The sequence below is a fragment of the Dermacentor variabilis genome, chromosome 6, assembly GCF_050947875.1.
Source record: "Dermacentor variabilis isolate Ectoservices chromosome 6, ASM5094787v1, whole genome shotgun sequence".
NCBI lineage: Eukaryota > Metazoa > Arthropoda > Arachnida > Ixodida > Ixodidae > Dermacentor > Dermacentor variabilis.
The window spans coordinates 141415902-141434085 of NC_134573.1; the positions used below are offsets into that span (position 1 = coordinate 141415902).

Below are 18184 nucleotides of genomic sequence, written 5' to 3' on the forward strand. Positions count from 1 at the left end.
TGGCGCGCTAGCGTAGCAGCAGGTTTACCGTTTAGCCCGCAACGTGGCATCGCAGCCAATGGAAAGTTAGGTGCCATTTCGCTGCTACAGACGCCGCCGGCTCTTTCGCTCAATGGGCAATTTGATGCTCTCGCATCAAAAAGTAGAAGCACATGCTGCGTGTACTGAACGTCGCCGTCAAATGACAAATGTATTGAAGTTACATCTCGATGCGTCTATCTACGTCACGATGACTGTATGTAGCCTAAAACAGCCCATGGAATTCCCCGAGACAAACGAGACTATTTTCTTCTTGGCATCGTGAAGCTACGGCGATCATATATAGGAACTTGCCTTGAGCACAAACCGTGATCGGGCTCCCAGCTTCCCTGATATTGTCTTTGTGGCACATCAAACGGGAATTCAGCCTTGGACCATGCTTGGAGGAGTTCCCAGAAATGATCATGTCTGCAATGAGCCGGCGGCATATTGTACGCATGGCCCCACCCACAGCTGGCCCCCATTGAGAAAGAATGCGTACTATGCAGTATTTGTGGTTCTAGATGTAGTTCCGTCCCTGCTGTAAGACAGGCATGCGAAAGTCTCCAGCGCTTTGAGTGCGTCTGCACGACTGTACAATATTCCTTTGAAGGGGCTTTCTCCGCAATAAGAGACCTGTTGAGGAAAAGCGCGCTTTTATAGTTGCCTTCTTTTCACGAATGGTAGCCAGCATGGGTTCAGTATGCATGCTACATGTATATGTGCATATGTGTTTGTGTTTGTAATGTAGAAGCCACGAGGCCGCGTTTACAGGTTTACCGTACCATTATATATTATAAGGACCCCTAACACTAGATGGTAAAGTTATATATGGTGCAGTACATTGGTGAAGTCATTTGACAGTACACCATATCAGGGCCTGCGATGTGCCATACGTATATGCGAAAGACAGCCCGAAAGTGCGAGAGTAGGGAGCTTTATATTTTGCGTATACCCAAGCGGCTTTGCGCGCCCAAAGTGCCACGCCCTGCTTGCGTTCTTTGGTGCCACCTATATTTTATTTTGTATACATTTTTTTTCATTCTTTTGTAAACCCGGTGGTTTGCGTTCGCAAAATCTAAAAGTCCCTAGTGTTGCATAAATTGTGTCGGTGTACTTTGTACAAAAGTTGAGACTGCGTTGTATAGTGAAGACATGGCAGTTGCAGTGTATACATGCAGATGAGTGGAACTTCGCAAGGAGTTTTGGGCAGCCACGTTTGTTTGGGATAATCGATGTTCTTACAATCGGCACTGAAGTTACAGCTTGTTGGCAGTATAAACGGTCATTCTAAAAAAAAAATAATGGGGTTTTACATGCCAAAACTACAATTTGATTATGAGGCACGCCGTGCTTGGGGACTCGGGAATAATTTGGACCACCAGGGGTTCTTTAACGGACACTTCAATCTAAGTATACACGGAAACAAAGTCTTTCTATATGATATCTAGCGTTTAACGAAAGCTCCTACGGTCGGGGATGGTCACGGCGCGGTTGTGTAGAAAAACGAACACCGACCACATAAGAGCACCAGAAGTTTAAAAGATAGAAAGTGTTCTAGCGTTCTTATGCGGTCGGTGTAACTGTTACGAAGCCACAGAACATACTCTTTAAAACAATTACACCCTTTGGGGCTTATCTTTTCCCACAGCGATAATCGTCATCCGTATTGCCCGCGTTTCCTTTCTTTAGCGCTGCGAGCCCGGTATTTCCCAGTCACGAACGGCTTGCGCGTTATCAGCGTGACACAGCATTCTCGACAGGAAAGTAGCGAGCGCCGAGTTTTCAAGAAAGGAAACGCAAGCAGGGCAGATGACGATTATTGTTGTGGGACAAATATACACCCCAAAGGGTGCAACCGTTTTAAGAGTGATACGACATTTTTGGCTTGTCCTTAGCTTGCTATGTGTTCGACGTTGGTGATCAAGTTTTATGTAAGGGAACACTGGTGATGTTTCATCATACTGCTTTAAAACAGCGAATTGTAGACTGAGGTTTGCTTTTTTTTTATCTTTCTTTCCAGTAGAGTTATTTAATCCGGAGGCGAGGGACAGGTGTGTAATTAGCAATTGTAATCAGCGTTGCTTATTGGTTTGTTAGCCATTGCTGTAGTCAGGACGCGCCTGCCTAACGCAACTGCCAATAACTTATATATAGTCGCGAGTCTGCACCGGTGCACACCGTGTCCTCTTTATTTATTCAGTTGCGCAGCTTTGAAAGGAAACACCGGTATACGAGACATCAGCTAGCCAGTATTATAGCTTCCTCGAGGGACGCCATCAATGGACTGCGAAGACAGTCATCCTCGGATGCGCCTACGCGACTCCCCCGTACTGGAATCACCATGGACACACGTCAACCCCGGCATGCTTGCCATCGGAGGCGTTATCCCCCCCCCCCCCCCTTTTTTTTCGCAGCCAAAGAGAGCTCGTTTTCCTCAAGCATATTCTAACAGCGCGCCGGTCTTGTCCTTCACCTATTCTACGAGGCGAGCTTTCGAGATGAACGCGAAGGTCACCATCGTATTACGACTGAACCGCGTCGTCTGCCAGCCGATTACAAGCTGCAGAGCACAAAACAGAGAGGAGGCTAAGAAGTCGAAACACGTCCTCGGCGGCTCCCTTTCCCGTGTGGAAGCAGCAAACACGAGAGAGTTTAGTTTTCTCTTTCTTTTTTTCACGGCGGTGCAGAAACCAGTCGTAAATACTCGCTCGATTGGAAGCGCGGAGCGAGCAGCGCGCAACCGTCTGCAAATATATAGTACCGGCAACAGGCGCCGTACGAAGGAAGGATTCACGAGTTTCGTTTTCTCAGCGCCGACATGCCAATAGCACGTACGTCGTCGTCTGGAATGAAGCGCCTTCGTGCGTTGGGCTACCTTCTACTGTGCTTCCTCAGGTCAGAAAGTTTTCATCTTGTGCCGCGCAATTGGCTGTACACAGCGTGGGCAGGATAAGAAGAAGGCAGCCGGTAAGGGACACAAGCGCTGAGCCGCTGTGAGCGCTTAGTGAGCGCTGACGTGTGGCGCCCCCAACCGACGCGTTGCATACGGGCTTGTCGATTTGACGCGATGCGATATCAGGGCTAAGGGCTAGGAGGCGAAGACGATGCAACACGGCGCTGATGTGTCGCGTTCGTCCTGCGTCCCTTTGCCATATCGCGGTCGTATCGCTCTTTATTTCCGCATTTACTTACTTCCCTTCTTCCTATCTTCAACTTCCTTTTTCTTTTTTTTGTAGCCCTTCCTTCCTAAAGAGTATGCAAGCGTTGTGATCCTGTCCGCGACAATTGCTAGCCTGCCCCTTCCCTATTTCCCTGTTCATAAATGTTTTCATAAATAATATTAATAATTATTATGATGGTGATGATGAAACCGTAACTAGGCTGGCTTCAGAAGCAGCAATTGAAGTGGGAGGTAAGGCACCAAGGAAACCAGTAGGTAAGCTCTCCCAAGTAACAAAGGACCTAATAAAGAAACGACAAATGATGAAAGTGTCCAACTAAAGAGATCAGATAGAATTCGCGTAACTGTCAGAACTGATCAACACGGAGAAAATAAGAGATATTCAATATCATAACGTGAGAAAGACTGAGGAAGTAGTAAAAAATGTACACAGCCTGAAAACAGTGAAAAGGAAATAGGCATAGGACAAGCCGAGATGTATGCACTGACAGGTAGACAGGGTAATATCATCAGCAATCTCGAAGATATAGTAAAAGCAGCGGAAGAATTCTTTACTCACCTGTACAGTACCCAAAGCAGCCACGATACCTCCATTCGAGGTATTATTCGATGATGATGATGATGATGATGATGATGATGATGGTGATGATGATGATGATGATGATGGTGGTGGCGGTGGTGGTGGTGGTGGTGGTGGTGGTGGTGGTGGTGGTGGTGGTGTCGCATCATCGCCCCCTCTGCCTGAACATCTACCCTGATGTGCTGCATATACCGTAACACTAAACCGGTGTAATTTGGTGAAACATGCTTTAAAAACGCCGTTGTCATTCGTTTTGCGGGATTGTTGCGCAAGGAAACGAAGACGAAGATTTATCTTGTGTTTCGCGCCAAAACCTCAGCGCCGATAAGTCAGTTTGACGTCACGCATTTTAAAGTATTTTCACGTATTTTGGCCGCTGTGGCGGGCGATAATTTCGCGAAACATGCTATGTTGCGCTTTCGCTTTCATTTATAGAAATGGACGATTATCAAATTCGCCAAATAGGAATCGAATACGAATAGTAAGTATCGAATATCCAGTCAGATATCAAATACCGTGTAGAATCTCGTTAAGCAGAAATCGCCTTAACGAAATTGCCGGTTAAACGGAACAACTTCTATATTGGTTGGTTTTGTATTTGGATAATAAAAAGAAATCATGAAATAAAAAAAAATCGTGCACCTCAACTCTGTGAATGTGAACGACCAGCGAAGCTGTTTAGCACACGACACTGAGGTGACACGGAATTATCAACAAAGGTGCCAACTAATTTATTGTCTTGATCGGTGGTCATCCGATCTTAGGTAGGCACACACTACACTGACACACACACTTCTGTGCCAGCACGAAAACGTCCAAGGTACCCAACAAACACTAAACGAACACGCACCATGCCTGCTCAAAAACTAACACCAAAGCTCTAGTGTCCTCATGTAAACAAACAGTTTTGTTTGAAAAACTTTTAACAAATATACTTTTTTTTTTCAAAAGCCACTGTTCTTGCTCTTATGCCTGGGACCTCTTTGGGTCCCAGGTGTGACAAGGGTATTGCGCGTTACAGGTCGCCGAGCCCACTACCACGAGTCCACAGGGGTATGTGCCATTGCGCTTGGACCCTTTCTGCACTATCTTCGGGATCGACCCACGGTTTTTGGGCACGTGCACGAAAAAATGCTCGGAAGCGTAGCCCCCATAAACAGCTTCGCTGTAAAAAAAAAAAAAAAAAAAAAAGCTCTCGTTAATCGAAACCAAGATTTTCGCAACTCCCAGTAAGCGCAACAACAGAAGCAAGCTCTAAAATATTATATATATATAAAAAAAGTGAGCCAGAATCAGATTTTTATTTTGCCACACCTATCTTCTACGCTGTAAACCATCCTCAAAAACTAATCACAAGTGCAAATTTTATAGCTATTTTATGCGCAGCAGGTGCGGTCCTGACAGCTTGGCGGCATAGCTACTCGCCCCACTACCAGCCGAAATAAGATCGACCGCAATTTCGTATATTTCGGACTACGCCACCATGACCTCGTGCTGATTCAACCACCAAGACAAGCAGTAATGGCGATGTTCTTGCTCTGGTGAGTCAAAGTCAAACGTCGCAGTAAAACGCAGACGCAGATATTTACATCAGGAATACTTATTCCGGTACAATTAGATATACCACACCTGTACTGCCAAATGTGAAAAGACAGCTAACTATCACAGACAAGGGATCAGTTTTGAACACAAGATCGCTAACTGTCGTTCAAAAAAAAAAAAAACTGCACGAATAACCTCTCAATATCTTGAAAGTCTGGTTGCAAACGAAATTTCCAAGCAGAGGGTTGGTTCGCCGAGCCACTTCTGTTTGCAAATAGGGATCGCCTTACCTGCAAGACCTGCTCACCTTCTGCATCACCTCCCCCCACCCCTTAAACTTACATTTCCCCCTTTTTTTTTCCAATTGCAAATAAAGTGTCGAGGCTGATGTATGACTAGCTTTCCAAAGTCGTTAAATAAATGGTTACCAAAGAACGATCACAAGTTGCGGGGAAGAAAAAAAGGCGGCTGAAGGACTTGTGTGCAGCCACATGTGAAAGAGCCGTTGAAAGGAAAACATCATTAGTTGTAGCGTAGAAGATAAAACGGCTGTACGACTAGACTGCCAAAAACACTCAATTGCCTACTACGAGCAAAAATCACAGGTTGTCAGGTAGACTTATGCTGCGAAACAGAAAACAAACAGAGCGTTCCCCTCGTCCCCTTCCGTCCTTCCTTGTTCGCGCTAAGCGACCATACTTTCTTATGGTCCAGTGAACTTTGTCGTTGTTTCGCTTTTGATAATTTGCGATAGTTTGGTTACATGGTGAGCAGTAACCAAACTAACAGTCGGTTGTTGCGAAATATTTCGTTTGTTTAAGATATTCGAAAATGCTGAATAGCTATTTTTCGAGTACGAATACGAATAGTAAGGTTGTAATATTCCAATCGTATTCGAAGCTTCGAACATTCGCACATCCCTATAGTCTCACTGGAATGCGATGTTGTCTTTATTTAGCGACAAACGGTTGGCTAGGCTCTAGCAGACGGCTTCATAATCGATGACGTCACGGCGAACTGGCGCGGGTGTTTGAGGGCAGTGTCGCCACTTGTCTTTCGTTATCTTTATGCGGGCGTCCTTTTAGCAGGCCCTGTCCTACGGTAGTCATAGTGTAGCCGATTTACTATTGCAGTAGCGTAGTTTATTAACACAGCTTAACTTACCTGTTAAGGATAATCCGTATAGTTTATCAACAGGTGTGCTTTGACGTGAACGCAGGTACTGTGACCTCACCTTCGCCGATGTCAAAGAACTGAAACAAACTGGTAGGTACCACCAATCTGTGACCTTCTGCTCCGGTTACGAAAACCGCCTGTGCCAAAAGCTCAGGCGTCATTCGGCGCGGTTATCGCAAACTACGCCCGACAACGCCGCGAGCCTTCTGTAGCACGACCGACGTTCAATACAACGTAGAGACGAAGAACGAGGGAAGTCCATTGTCCCTCGGGTCCCTATAGAGCTTTGTAGTGACGTCAGTGCTACAGAAGGCACACTGCAAGCTTCAGAAACAGTCGTGGTTTGCAGTAGACGTGCCCAGAACTTTCTACACGTTTCCGGCCAAGCGGTCAGTGAGACAGCATGTCGGTGGGGACAAACTAAACCACGCAGGACCGTGCAAGCTGGAGTTCTTCGGCACCACGACGACGTGGAAGAGCCCACACTACCCGAAGGCGTCCCAGCCGCCCTTGAGATGCGAGGCAGTCCTCGAGGCGTCCGACAAGGATCACGTGCTCAGGCTGGACCTGGCCGACGTGTACCTCAACGAAGGAAACGAGGAGTGCGGCGTCTCCAAGCTAGAGGCTGCTGAAGGCGTGAACGCCACAGGTCTGAATGAGATATATGCCTGTTTCCCGTGTGATGAGCAAAACGACAACAAGGTGAAAGCAGGAGCCAACGTTTCGACAAGTGGACTTGTCTAGACAAGTCAACTTGTCGAAACGTTGGCTCCTGCTTTCCCCTTGTTCTCGTTTTGCTCATCGTCTTGAATTTCCATCTCCCACATTCCCCGTGTTTTGCCTGTTTCCTCTGTGGTCACTGGAGCAGATTCGCTGTCCTGAGAGAAACTGTTCTTTTTTGGGGGGTAAACTATATGATTCTCTCAGCTTTCACGAGACAGCTGCTGGCGATATAGTTTGTCGACATATATGATGTAGGCAGTGCATTGCAGACGCTGCGCTGGAGGAACGACGCGTACAGTGTATCAAAAGCCCATCCACACGAATTCACTGGGCACAATGCAGTCGCATTAAAGGTTTCACACAGTGAACCGTTCAGGCGAGTGCGATCAGTGGACTCAGCGGCCTTTCACGGACCTGAAATACGCGCCCCGTTGCAATAAATAACGACCCCATGGTTGTACTCAATGGTGTTATGTGGTATTATTTGTTAAGTTATCTTACGCGAGCACAGTGAGTTGTTCTCTTTAATGCTTGTTTAGCAGGTGAACCGATAAAAAGACATATGTTTATTTACTAATAGCTTTGCGAAAGTTGCCGGCAATTGCTTCACTCGGAAGTCACCGATCGAGTGCGATAGAGTCTGAAGCTCGTCAGATTACGTGCAGTTAGGTATAACACGAGGGCACCCGGTAGCGCAAAGGACGACTAATAAGCGACGGTGGATTCGAACCCTGGGCGCAGCAGGCCGCGCGTAACGGTTCATTTCACGTCGACCCACTCGACTTACTATTCACCCGTCGCGCTCTGCGTCAAGGAGGAGTTTGAGGAGGAGCCGAAACATCTCTCCGGAAAGCAAGTCGTTCCATAGATAAGCCAAGTTCGTATATATTGATCGAGGCGCAAGGACAGCCGTGATTTATTAGCCACTCGGGAACTTCGACGCGCTTGTCCTTTCTACTTTCTACATTATAGTTGTGTGTTTGTTTTGCAATTGTTTTTTTTTTATTTTATTCAAAGGCATGCATTGAAAACATTGTCCGTCGCCGCAGATATTCCAGATCTGTCGATATGTCACGCGTTTCACTGTTTTTATATGACAGGACCGTTCAACCTGGGTGCGTTTTGCGGTGCCCAGTCGGAGCAGCAGTACGTGACGTCCAAGAGCCATCGACTGCGGCTCAAACTGACCTTGGAGAGCGACGTCGAAGAAGGTCATCTCTTTGTCAGAATCGGCACCATCAAAGACGGTATAATAAAACAAATATATACTTTGCGCTCGTTTGAATCTTAAGGCTCGCGTGCCTTGTAAGCTTCGGCAATTATGCGTCGATTGTATGTCCGTTTCAGTCGGTGGGCAGTGTCAAAGTGTAATACAACGGAAGCGCTGGTAGCCAGTAAAATATTTAGTTATACGGTAGTATACGGGATGGTGCAGTATTCGAACACCGGGCACTTATACGTCAGCTCAACTATACTTGAGTGCTTTCAATGGACACCAACGAGAAATGCTGGTATTCCTGTTTAGACTACACTCTTCGTCATAAAAAGAAAAACACCTAGAAAATGAGGACAAAAATTATGTGTCTAAATGTCGCGCTCAAGCTATTACGCCCATCATGAGCTGTGGGCGTCGAGAACTTCCACGGTATTTTGGCTTACTTTGGTAGTTCTCTCCACCCTGCATAGCCCGCGGGTGCTGTCCACACCTTCGCCAACATATATACGCACACTGTACCTTACTTCTACGTTGCAGTGTACGGACACCCAGTGCTCAGCAGGCCGCTGGACAGCGATGGTGACGATGACGGCGGCAAGGTAGTCGGAGGCAAAGAGGCCAAGAAGGGCTCCCACCCTTGGCAGGTGAGGCATATATGCAATGCGCTCAACGCATATTTTTTTTAATATCCAGTGCGCTTCTCGTGCTGCAAGTTCACGCGTTTGGGGATTGATGCAGCGTACGTTTACACAAGCTCTTGCGGAACCACAGAAACGATTGAACATGTCCTATGTATCTGTCCCCAATACGACGTCGAGCACGAAGTTCTCCGGACAGCAATGAACCGGCTCGACTCTAGACCATTCTCCCTAATGAAGATCCCTGGACCCTGGCCGTACGCGTCGATGGCAGAGAAAGCCATGAAAGCGCTCTTGAAATACCTCAAGTCGACAGGTCTTGGGAACCGTGTGTAGGCTCGGTGCGAACATTCCACTGTGCGCGAAACTGTGCTCTCTCTCTCTCTCTTCCTCCCCATACCCCTTCCCCCAGTGCAGGGTAGCAAACCGGACGTGCGTCTGATTAATCTCCCTGCCTTTCCTGTATTCTATCTCTCTCTCTCTCTCTCTCTACACAAGCTGCAGTGGCGTAGCCAGGCTTTTCCCCCCCCTTTTTTCCCGGAAGGGGAAGGCGGTGTGTTGTTTTATGTCAAATATCTCTGGCACTTAGAAATGTCGGGAGAGGTTCAACGGCGCCTGCTATTATTGTTGCAATAGCAGTTATATGGACACTCCACGCGAATTTCCACCGTCGGCGTCGCCGTGATGTTTTGTATAAAGTGAGCTGAGGGGACAGGTTAGTGCGCATCTCCTCTTCTACACCAGCTGTGGCGGCCGAGTATGGCCGCGCGCATCCTATCTCGGAGGCAATCTGCACCGGTTTCGAAGGCTAGCCTGCCGGATGTTGGCTTCGTGTGCGCAGTGTTCTCGGGCGCCTATATATATATATAGTTCGCGTTGAAGCGAGAGGCAGCACAAAGGGGAAACTCGCTCGCTGCTGCCGTCGCTCATCACCCCAGCGCTGTGACAGCGAGTGTCCGCGGTCATCGAGTGACATGTGTTCGCATTTACCTGCGCGCGCGTGACAACGTGCTTGTTAATTTAGTTTGTAAGCGAGGTGTTTACAGCAGTTTAAATAGCTGATCAGATGGCCAACCTTACTTCGTATAGCTGTCTAAAAGAATTTGCTATCGCAATCAATGCTTCGCTCGTCGGGCGAAAACTGTGGCTTCTTTTCTTTTCCTTTTTCTTTCGTCATTAATTTCTCACGTGCATTGCACCGAACAGCCGGTTTCAATGATAACCGCGCCGCAGCGAAGTCCGGTCTAAATTGCGAAAAATAATGGAAAATAGAAAATGAATAGCCTTATGAAATACGGCACGCGATGTCTTGGGGGCCACCAGGTGCTTTTCAGGCTTCCCGACTCGCCCGCCCACTGCGGCGGTGCGCTTCTCAACGAACGCTGGGTGCTGACGGCCGCCCACTGCTTCGAGCTGCTCGGAAAGGACGCCCAGTCGTCGCAGGTACAAGTGCTGTTGGGAAAGCACAACCAGTTCGCTTCCGAACCCTACCAGCTGGCAGTCCGGATAGAGAAGGTCCTCACCCATCCCGACTACGACATCGACTCTCAGGTATATATAGACCGTTCATGCAATTTCTTACGACGGGTGCAATTCCATGCACCGGCACGAATGACTATAGGTTTTCTTTGATATTTCCTGCAGGGATACCTCGTTAATGCCCAGGTGAATGGCCAGACCGCGTCTGTAAGACTAGATGTTTCCACATTCGCAAAGCCCTTCTAGAAATGATTCGCGTTCGCAGTCTATATGGAAGCATCGATTTGCTCAAGATGGCGACATGCGTCTTCGCTTCTGGTAAAGAGAGAAATCATAAGGGAAAGGCAGGGAGAGTAACCAGACGCTGTCCGGTTGGCTACCTTGCACTGGGGAAGAGAGAGTGAAATATGAGTAGAACGATATAATTTCGCAGTACGCGCGGACACACGCAATGAAACACTCATCGTTGAACTTATCACAAGCGGTCGACCACAGACTGGCGCATCTCGAGAAGCGCAGCTGCGCTTTTATGGCTTTGCACACTGCACGATAAAACCACACATATGCGGCCGACGACGGTATACCCGTACTCTTAGCGCAGGAACAGTCGAGTACTTCACCTCTTTCAGCAAGAAGAGTGCAAGGATTCGTAACGAACCTTGGCTGAAGGGCGAGTGCCGAACAGCCGTTTTTCGTTGTGCAAATGCAGTCAGTCGCCAACTGTGTACTTAATGACACATTCTGTCCTCCCTGTCACCCCTTCATATTCTTATTTTTTTCCCTCTCATTCCCTTTCCTTCGGCACAGAGTATAGCAAGCTAGAGGATTTAGTCTCGGGACGACCTCTCTGCCGTTACCGTTACGCTAAATAAACTTTTTTTGTGTGTGCCTCTGACACCTGCTTTCGCTTTAAACACGTGGAGACACACATACAAGAGCAGACACACATACTCGGTACTTTTCACCAAGTGTTCCTTCCTTTGACCAACGAGCAGGACGCCGACGTAGCGCTGGTGAAGTTGGACTCGGACGTGGAGTTCAGCGACTACGTGCGGCCTGTGGCGCTCGGGGACCCAGACTTCGTGGAGAAGGAGTTCTTCTCCAAGGCAGACGTGCACGGAATAGTGTCCGGCTGGGGCAGGACGGACGAGGCCGACCACTCCAAGGTGCTCCAGGAGATACGTGTCCCCATCAAGACAGCCGTGGTGTGCAAGGCATCCACCGAACTGGAGGTTGGTTTGCCCTGTTGCACCCGCATGTGGACCTTGCATTGCCACGAGCATGCACCATGACAAAGTTTACGCTGCAAAATCCACAGGGGGGGAGGGGGGGGTTTCCTACATGGTCCCGCCTACCCCCACAATCCTCACCCCTTCAAGACATGCCGCCACTTCAGCGATAACGGCATTGAGCGTACATGCGGCAAGCTCCGTTGTGCAACCCTATAGATACAGTTGACTTTGCACGCTTCATGCATCGTATATACTTTTTCAATGGTAACATTCAGAACAGACTGGTTACACGTTACGAAAAACGTGCCAGACTTGTATACGTCACGAAATGCATGTAATTATTTGCTTATAATAAAGCAGTTACGTTTTGTGATGATTGTGTAATTTAGTCATTGTTTTTTTTTTTAACTCGGTAACGCTCGCTGTAATACAATTTTTTTCGGTAACCAATTACATGTAACCGGCTACATGTATGACGAAACAAACTATGACTGATGACGCACCTCTCTCTCTCCCTTTCTCTCTATCTCTCTTCGAAGCGCTCTACATATGCGCAAGGAGCGCTGCTCAAATCTTCTACTTCGCTTAGTGCAATATGCGACTTCTCTGATATACTGTAAAAACCTTTGGCCATTAAGCGCATATATTTTTATCTGTCTGATATATATACCACACTCATACATATGCGCATTTTTGCGATTGTAACATACGAATAATATTTTTAGGGCTGAATATTATGCAGCTTTCTACTATAAGTTATACTACATATTCGGCCACCTTTTTCAGGAACATGAACGTATGCTGGCGTCCGTTACTGTAAGTCGTTTAAGTCTAAATGACTAACCAGTGAAGGGCTTCTGGAGGAGGTCCGCCAGATGTTGACAAATTGAAACGACGCTTCTATAGCTCGATAGCGATGACCACTTCGGACGTTGATGCCAGAAAATCCCCCACGGACGATTTCTGTTTTTCAATGGTCTGTATCGGTAGCGCCTTCCTCTAGCCTCACCAACGATAAGTGGTGGATATTCATAGAGAACCCATACAGTAACAACAATGTGACTACAATGTTACTACGATGTTACTGCAACAATGTAACGGACTAACACCTGTTATGCGCTAGGTTTTCGTACGTTGCAACAAAGCCCTTCTTTCCAGCGCGCACATAGAGGGAGTTTTCAGTGCCGCTGCAGATGTCCTCACAAGAAGTTGAGGGAAGATTATCGATTTTCTAAATGCAATTGTTGGCGAAGATAAGCAACGTGTGAAAGCCTGCAGAGGACGCATTGAAAGAGCCAGGCGAGCTCGCTCTACTTACTGCATTTGTGCAGCGCTAGTAAAAGTAGAGCGGAAAGTAACGTCAAATTAATCGATTACTTTTTTAAAATTGTTCAGTTACTTTCGTGTGACAGTAATTGGTAACTATAATCAATTACATTATTGAATGAAGCAACTGTAATCGGTTAATTGCTTTTCTGTAATGTGTGCAAGTCTGCAGAAAACGAAGTAACCCATTACAATTACATCGTTGAAAAATGTAATTGATTAAAAATAGGGCAAAAAAAAAGATCTTAAAGTAACAAATTACGTAGGGTGAGCGCAAATGCCAAGCAGATATACCTATTCCTTGTCCTGTGTATCGTCTACGTCTTCGTCCTTTCGCGCTGCAACAAAATCATATTACCGTACCAACTACCAAATACCTTTGCCCCCCCCCCCCCCTACATAAAACCTGTGAGGCCGCTCCCCCCCCCCTCCTCACCCGCTCGCCGATTCCGGTGTCCCTGAGTGATTACAAGTAATTACACGTAATTTGTTACGTACGTGTGCTTGAGAACTGCACAAACGCGGTCATGTGACAACAGATACCTTCTGGCCCGAATACGATATGTTGCTGCAACGACTATTGTACATTACCAATGTGATCTACAAGTCTAAGGAACTTCATTCATCTTCGATACTTATACAAATCTTGAGCACTTAACGTAATGATCAATACCACTGGGCACCAGTAGCCGCATGTGAGGTGATGCTGCTGTCGCTTACAGGTGAGGCATATTATGAATTGATGCAACTTGGCCTCTAAAACAGTTTGTGGCGACAAAGGGCGCGACCAACTTGTTATGCTGTGGGACACGAGCCAGAACTCCAGGCACTTATCTCAAGCTGACGCCTATTTCTATTTCAGGTCACGGACAACATGTTCTGTGCCGGCTACTCTAAAGGGCGGACTCACAGAGACACTTGCGAGGGAGACAGTGGGAGCCCCTTCGTCGGCGAAAGCAACGGGAAATTCTACGTAGTAGGCATAGTCAGCTTTGGCGAACAGAGCTGCCTGTCCAAGGGCAAATATGGCTTTTACGCCAAAGTCCACAAGTTTACTCCATGGATACGAAAGACAGCTGGATTATAAACGTTCAATTATTGCAATGCTTCCCAACTGCCGCGTGTCTTTCTGTCACGTCACGCTATCTGAAAACACCAGCCGTCATAGAAACCAATGACGCAACGCTTGTGATGCAAGAGAAGGTACAGTAAGTATATCACACTGTTTACTACAGGCGGCAAGTTTCATACGTGTCTTTGATTTACTTCATTCAAGAACACGAGCCCTCCACAGTGATTGGTTCGGTACGACTAGGCGACTCGCAGCGAGCTACGAATGTCAACTTGCTAACGTACGTACGTGTTGCAGACAAATGACCCTTGCGTATATGAATTCAGTGAACTATAATAGTGAAACGGAGCAGCGTGCTTGTAAAACCGGCCAAATTTTAACCACCAGCATATAGCCAGAGGTAAACTACGCGAACTCAACAATTCAGTCCGAACATACATTTAACGCACAATACTTTGTTTTCGTGATAACGAAGTTCGTGCGTTCTTGTAGTGGGACTGCTTCCGTCAACTACAGCTCATCGAGTGGCTTCGCGCTGTCGGGTAGCAAGTTCGGAATACCGTTCTGTATGGGAAAAGCCTTGCCCAGTTCATCACATATAAGCACGTTCTTCGCACTGTCGTAGCGGAGAGGCTTTTTTGTCACCGGACACACGATGAACTTGAGGTTTTCTTCGTCAAAAGTGACCGGTACGTCGTGCATTGCATCGAGAGGCTGAGAGGCGTCGGGCCCGTAAGTGCAGAATTCGGGGCGTTGCGTACCATTTTTGCGGATCAAACACAGGCACCGCTTGTATAGAGAAGCTGTCGCTGTTCTTTTCAGCATGTTCTCTCGGTGAACAGCACTGGACAGGTGGAAAGGTGCGCCGCAGAACCAACCGAACTACAACGCGTTAAAATGCTGCTGGATTGAATTTTGACTTCACTTGGATTAGTGCGTCTCCGAAGATGTGGAAACGGTTAAAACGTTCTTATTTAAGAACAAGTAGCCCAAATAAACAATTATTCATTTTATATTGCATTTTTTCCTGTTACATTATGTTACGATAGTACGTATTTTGCGATAAAACATGGGAAACAAGGCTCAAAAGGTTAAAAACAAGCAGGAACGAAACCGAAATCACCGAAATGCTTCCAAGTTCGCCTTGTGTTTCGTAGATGGCAGCGCGTTCGCCAAAGACAGGTTTAGATTTGTTCACGTGACACAGCGTCCTCCTCTCGCGTTGTGGTGGCGAGAGGGAAGCGGGCCGCACAAAGTTCTGACTCAGCTGAGGTTCCCAATGGATACGTCCCGCGGCGTCGGGCGTCGGTGCTTGTGCTTGCCCGGGTGGTGGTGATTCCGAACGCGTGCATCGGTGTTGACCATCGGAGCAGCGCATTGCCTCTGGATTACCGCTTCGATTGTGCTTCGAGCCTCTTCACTTCGGCGCCCGCTGTCCACGTCGCCAGCTACTTTTGTGTTTTCCACCGGCCGAATTCGTTTGTGAGCTACGGCGGCGTGCTCGCGTGTTGTGTGTTGCCCGTCGCGGAAGGGGGGTGTGCGCGCACCGCCTCCTTGCCTCCGGGCCAAGGTTGGTTTGTTTCGTGCGCGACTGCCCGGCTCCTCGACTTCACTGACATGACCAAGATATGCGGTGAGCGCACTGTTCCTTTGCAACGAAAGTTTCTTTGTTTTCCCCTCGCGGGACGATTTTCTTCAGGCGGTGTCAGCAGGCTTCGTTCGAGGACAAGCCTATGTCCCGTGTCCTTTATCACGCTACGCTCAGAAGGATGTCGTGTCGTCGCGTCTATATAAATGTGCCCTTATGCATCGCGAAACCGTCGTTTTTGCTCTTGGTTATGAATACAGGTGAAGTTTGTGCAGTGCAGTTCAGCTGCGGAACTAACCCTCATCAGAGCAGCGCACAGGTGCAGGGACGAGCTTGGTGCGAACTCCTCGATGACAGACGTGCCGGCTTGATGTTGGCCCAAGGTCGGCGAGACATCCCCGTCTCAACTGCCACTTGCTAATGTTAATTACGTAACTCAGCTTCAGGCGTTTTTACCTCAATCGGGCGGTGCACTTTCGATCGAGCTTGATCGGGATCGAATTTCACGACCGTGACTTGTTTCCTTCCGTAGCCTGTACAAAGGAGCCAAATGCAATCCGATCGGGCTCGATCGCGATCGAAAGTTACCCGTGTGAGCAGACTATTACTAGGGTCCTTCAATACTTTTCACTATCCTGGTATTACAGATGAAACACTGTTTTGAAATTGTCTGAAACTGCCGTGAGCATTGAGCATTGCGTATTTCATGCAATATAATCGCCTAATTGATGTCGCTGAACGTTCATTTTATAACCCAGATCATTTATTTTAACGGTAAGAGCAGTGCAGGCTTTAATGTGTTGGTTATATTTCGCAAAGTGTAAGACTAATATATCGATGTTCGTAATACTTTCAAAGACAGCAAATTTATATTTACCAGCGCTAGGCGCTGTTTTTCATTCTATAACATAACGCCTGACCCCAATTGCCTATTGTTCGTTTCCCCAGGTTCGACTCGCTTGATGCTAACTCTAGGCCTGACGAATACCCGCAAACTGATGTTGCCGTTATGTAAGGGAAAAGATTCGTACCGGTTACCTTTAACTGTGGAAGCATGCACATTTATTATTGTTACTATATTTAGAGAGCGCGATAATGAAGAGACACGCAAGTACGCAGGCGAACCTCGCCAGCGCACAAAAAACTCGAGGTGCTTACCGTTGCGTACGACGCACCTGCAAGTGCGCTGAATTCTATTGGTCCCGAGCTTTTTTATAAAACTGCCAAATCCGCCGTTCACTGCGGTCACAATTGAAGTCGTGCGACCCGAAATAGCGGAAGGTTCTTCTTCTTTGTTCTTTTCTTTCTTGAGCGCTTGGATAAACGTTTATTCAATCAATCAACGTGCGCTGTGGCGGCGAGGGAAAAGCTTTATTGTACGCGGCGGTTCGGTTCCAGAAGCTCTTTGTTCGGAAATAATAGTCGCTTTCTTTATCCGCCGCGAGACACTCTGGCCTTTTAGAGTTTGCTGCCTCTTACGGGCTCTATACCTCTTATCTTTCCACTCGAGGACCTAAGAAAGTTTCCCCGACGTTACCTGACTTTCTCACCTGCCGCATCCCGCGTGCATATGAATATACTGTAGGCGCGGCATATGGTGCTATACCGTCGAAGTGTGCGGGCGTAAAAGCGGTACAGAAATGGTCCGCGTCCGTGGTCGCCGTTTGCTGTACACCGGTCCAGCAGTGGCGTGGTACGGCGGGCGATTATGGTTCTTCGTGAGGTGCGTTGGCGGAGTGGTTCCCCCCGGAGAGGCAACGACCATTGCGTGGAAGCCCGCCGCTCCCCCCCCCCCTTTGGAGTTTGGCTGCAACGAAAAGTCATGAAAGAGAGGGAGAGAAGTAAGAGAACGGCCCTCTTCTTCTTTTTCAAGGCATATCTTTGTTACTGCAGCACGACCGCTGCGCCTCCTTCCACTTCTATGTTCGTGGTGCTCTGTCTGCGTCCTTCTTCCTCTTCGTTCTTTTCTTCTTTTCTTTTTTTGCGAAGAAGATAGCGATGGGGAGTGGCTTTTCGGAGGAAGAAGAAAGAGTGAAGAAAAAAAAACGATCAAGCGAACAGAGGAAATGAAACTCTCGTTGCTCGCTGCGGCGATTTTTTAAACGTGCGCCCATTCCGACCTCCTCTCCCTCGAACGAACAATTAAGCATCCTCGTCAGGTGCCTGCCCTGCTTGCTGCGCGCCGTGTGTTTGCAGCGCAGTCGAGAAGAGGGTGGGGGGCAACAGATGAAGGCGAGAGGTTTGTTTGGTTGTTGGGCTTCCTCGAGAACTGCCGCGACGGCTTCTTCTTCCTCTCGTGGTCCCCCCGCACTGGCGCGCAGATACCGGGAAAAGAAACTTTTGGCGCCTCCTTCAAGGTCGGCCCGCATGAACGTAGAAAGGCGGGACAGGTTGAAAGCGGCATATACGG

At 47.8% G+C, this 18184-nt stretch overlaps 2 protein-coding genes across 2 annotated transcripts in view; both read left to right on the forward strand.

Moving 5' to 3' along the window:
* The first annotated feature begins 2690 nt into the window (after positions 1-2690).
* Positions 2691-14222, forward strand: LOC142585352 (coagulation factor IX-like). The gene is made up of 8 exons (XM_075696063.1): positions 2691-2916; positions 6544-6590; positions 6934-7149; positions 8324-8470; positions 8977-9083; positions 10401-10628; positions 11552-11788; positions 13977-14222. The coding sequence occupies exons 1-8, from the start codon at positions 2840-2842 to the stop codon at positions 14199-14201; spliced, it is 1284 nt and encodes a 427-aa protein (XP_075552178.1). The 5' UTR covers positions 2691-2839; the 3' UTR covers positions 14202-14222.
* Positions 14223-15423: 1201 nt separating this feature from the next.
* The window catches only part of LOC142585354 (uncharacterized), a 373752-nt gene continuing 370991 nt past the window's right edge, over positions 15424-18184 (forward strand). Inside the window, exon 1 of the mRNA XM_075696065.1 lies at positions 15424-15819. The gene's annotated coding sequence lies outside the window, so the exon portion shown is untranslated. The remainder of the gene's footprint in view (positions 15820-18184) is intronic.

Bases quoted from the DNA above. Each gene is read 5' to 3' on its own strand.
- LOC142585352 (XM_075696063.1), top strand. From the start codon at position 2,840: ATGCCAATAGCACGTACGTCGTCGTCTGGAATGAAGCGCCTTCGTGCG. The intron at 2,917-6,543 runs GTCAGAAAGTTT...ACGTGAACGCAG, and splicing joins CTTCTACTGTGCTTCCTCAG to GTACTGTGACCTCACCTTCG. The intron at 11,789-13,976 runs GTTGGTTTGCCC...TTTCTATTTCAG, and splicing joins AGGCATCCACCGAACTGGAG to GTCACGGACAACATGTTCTG.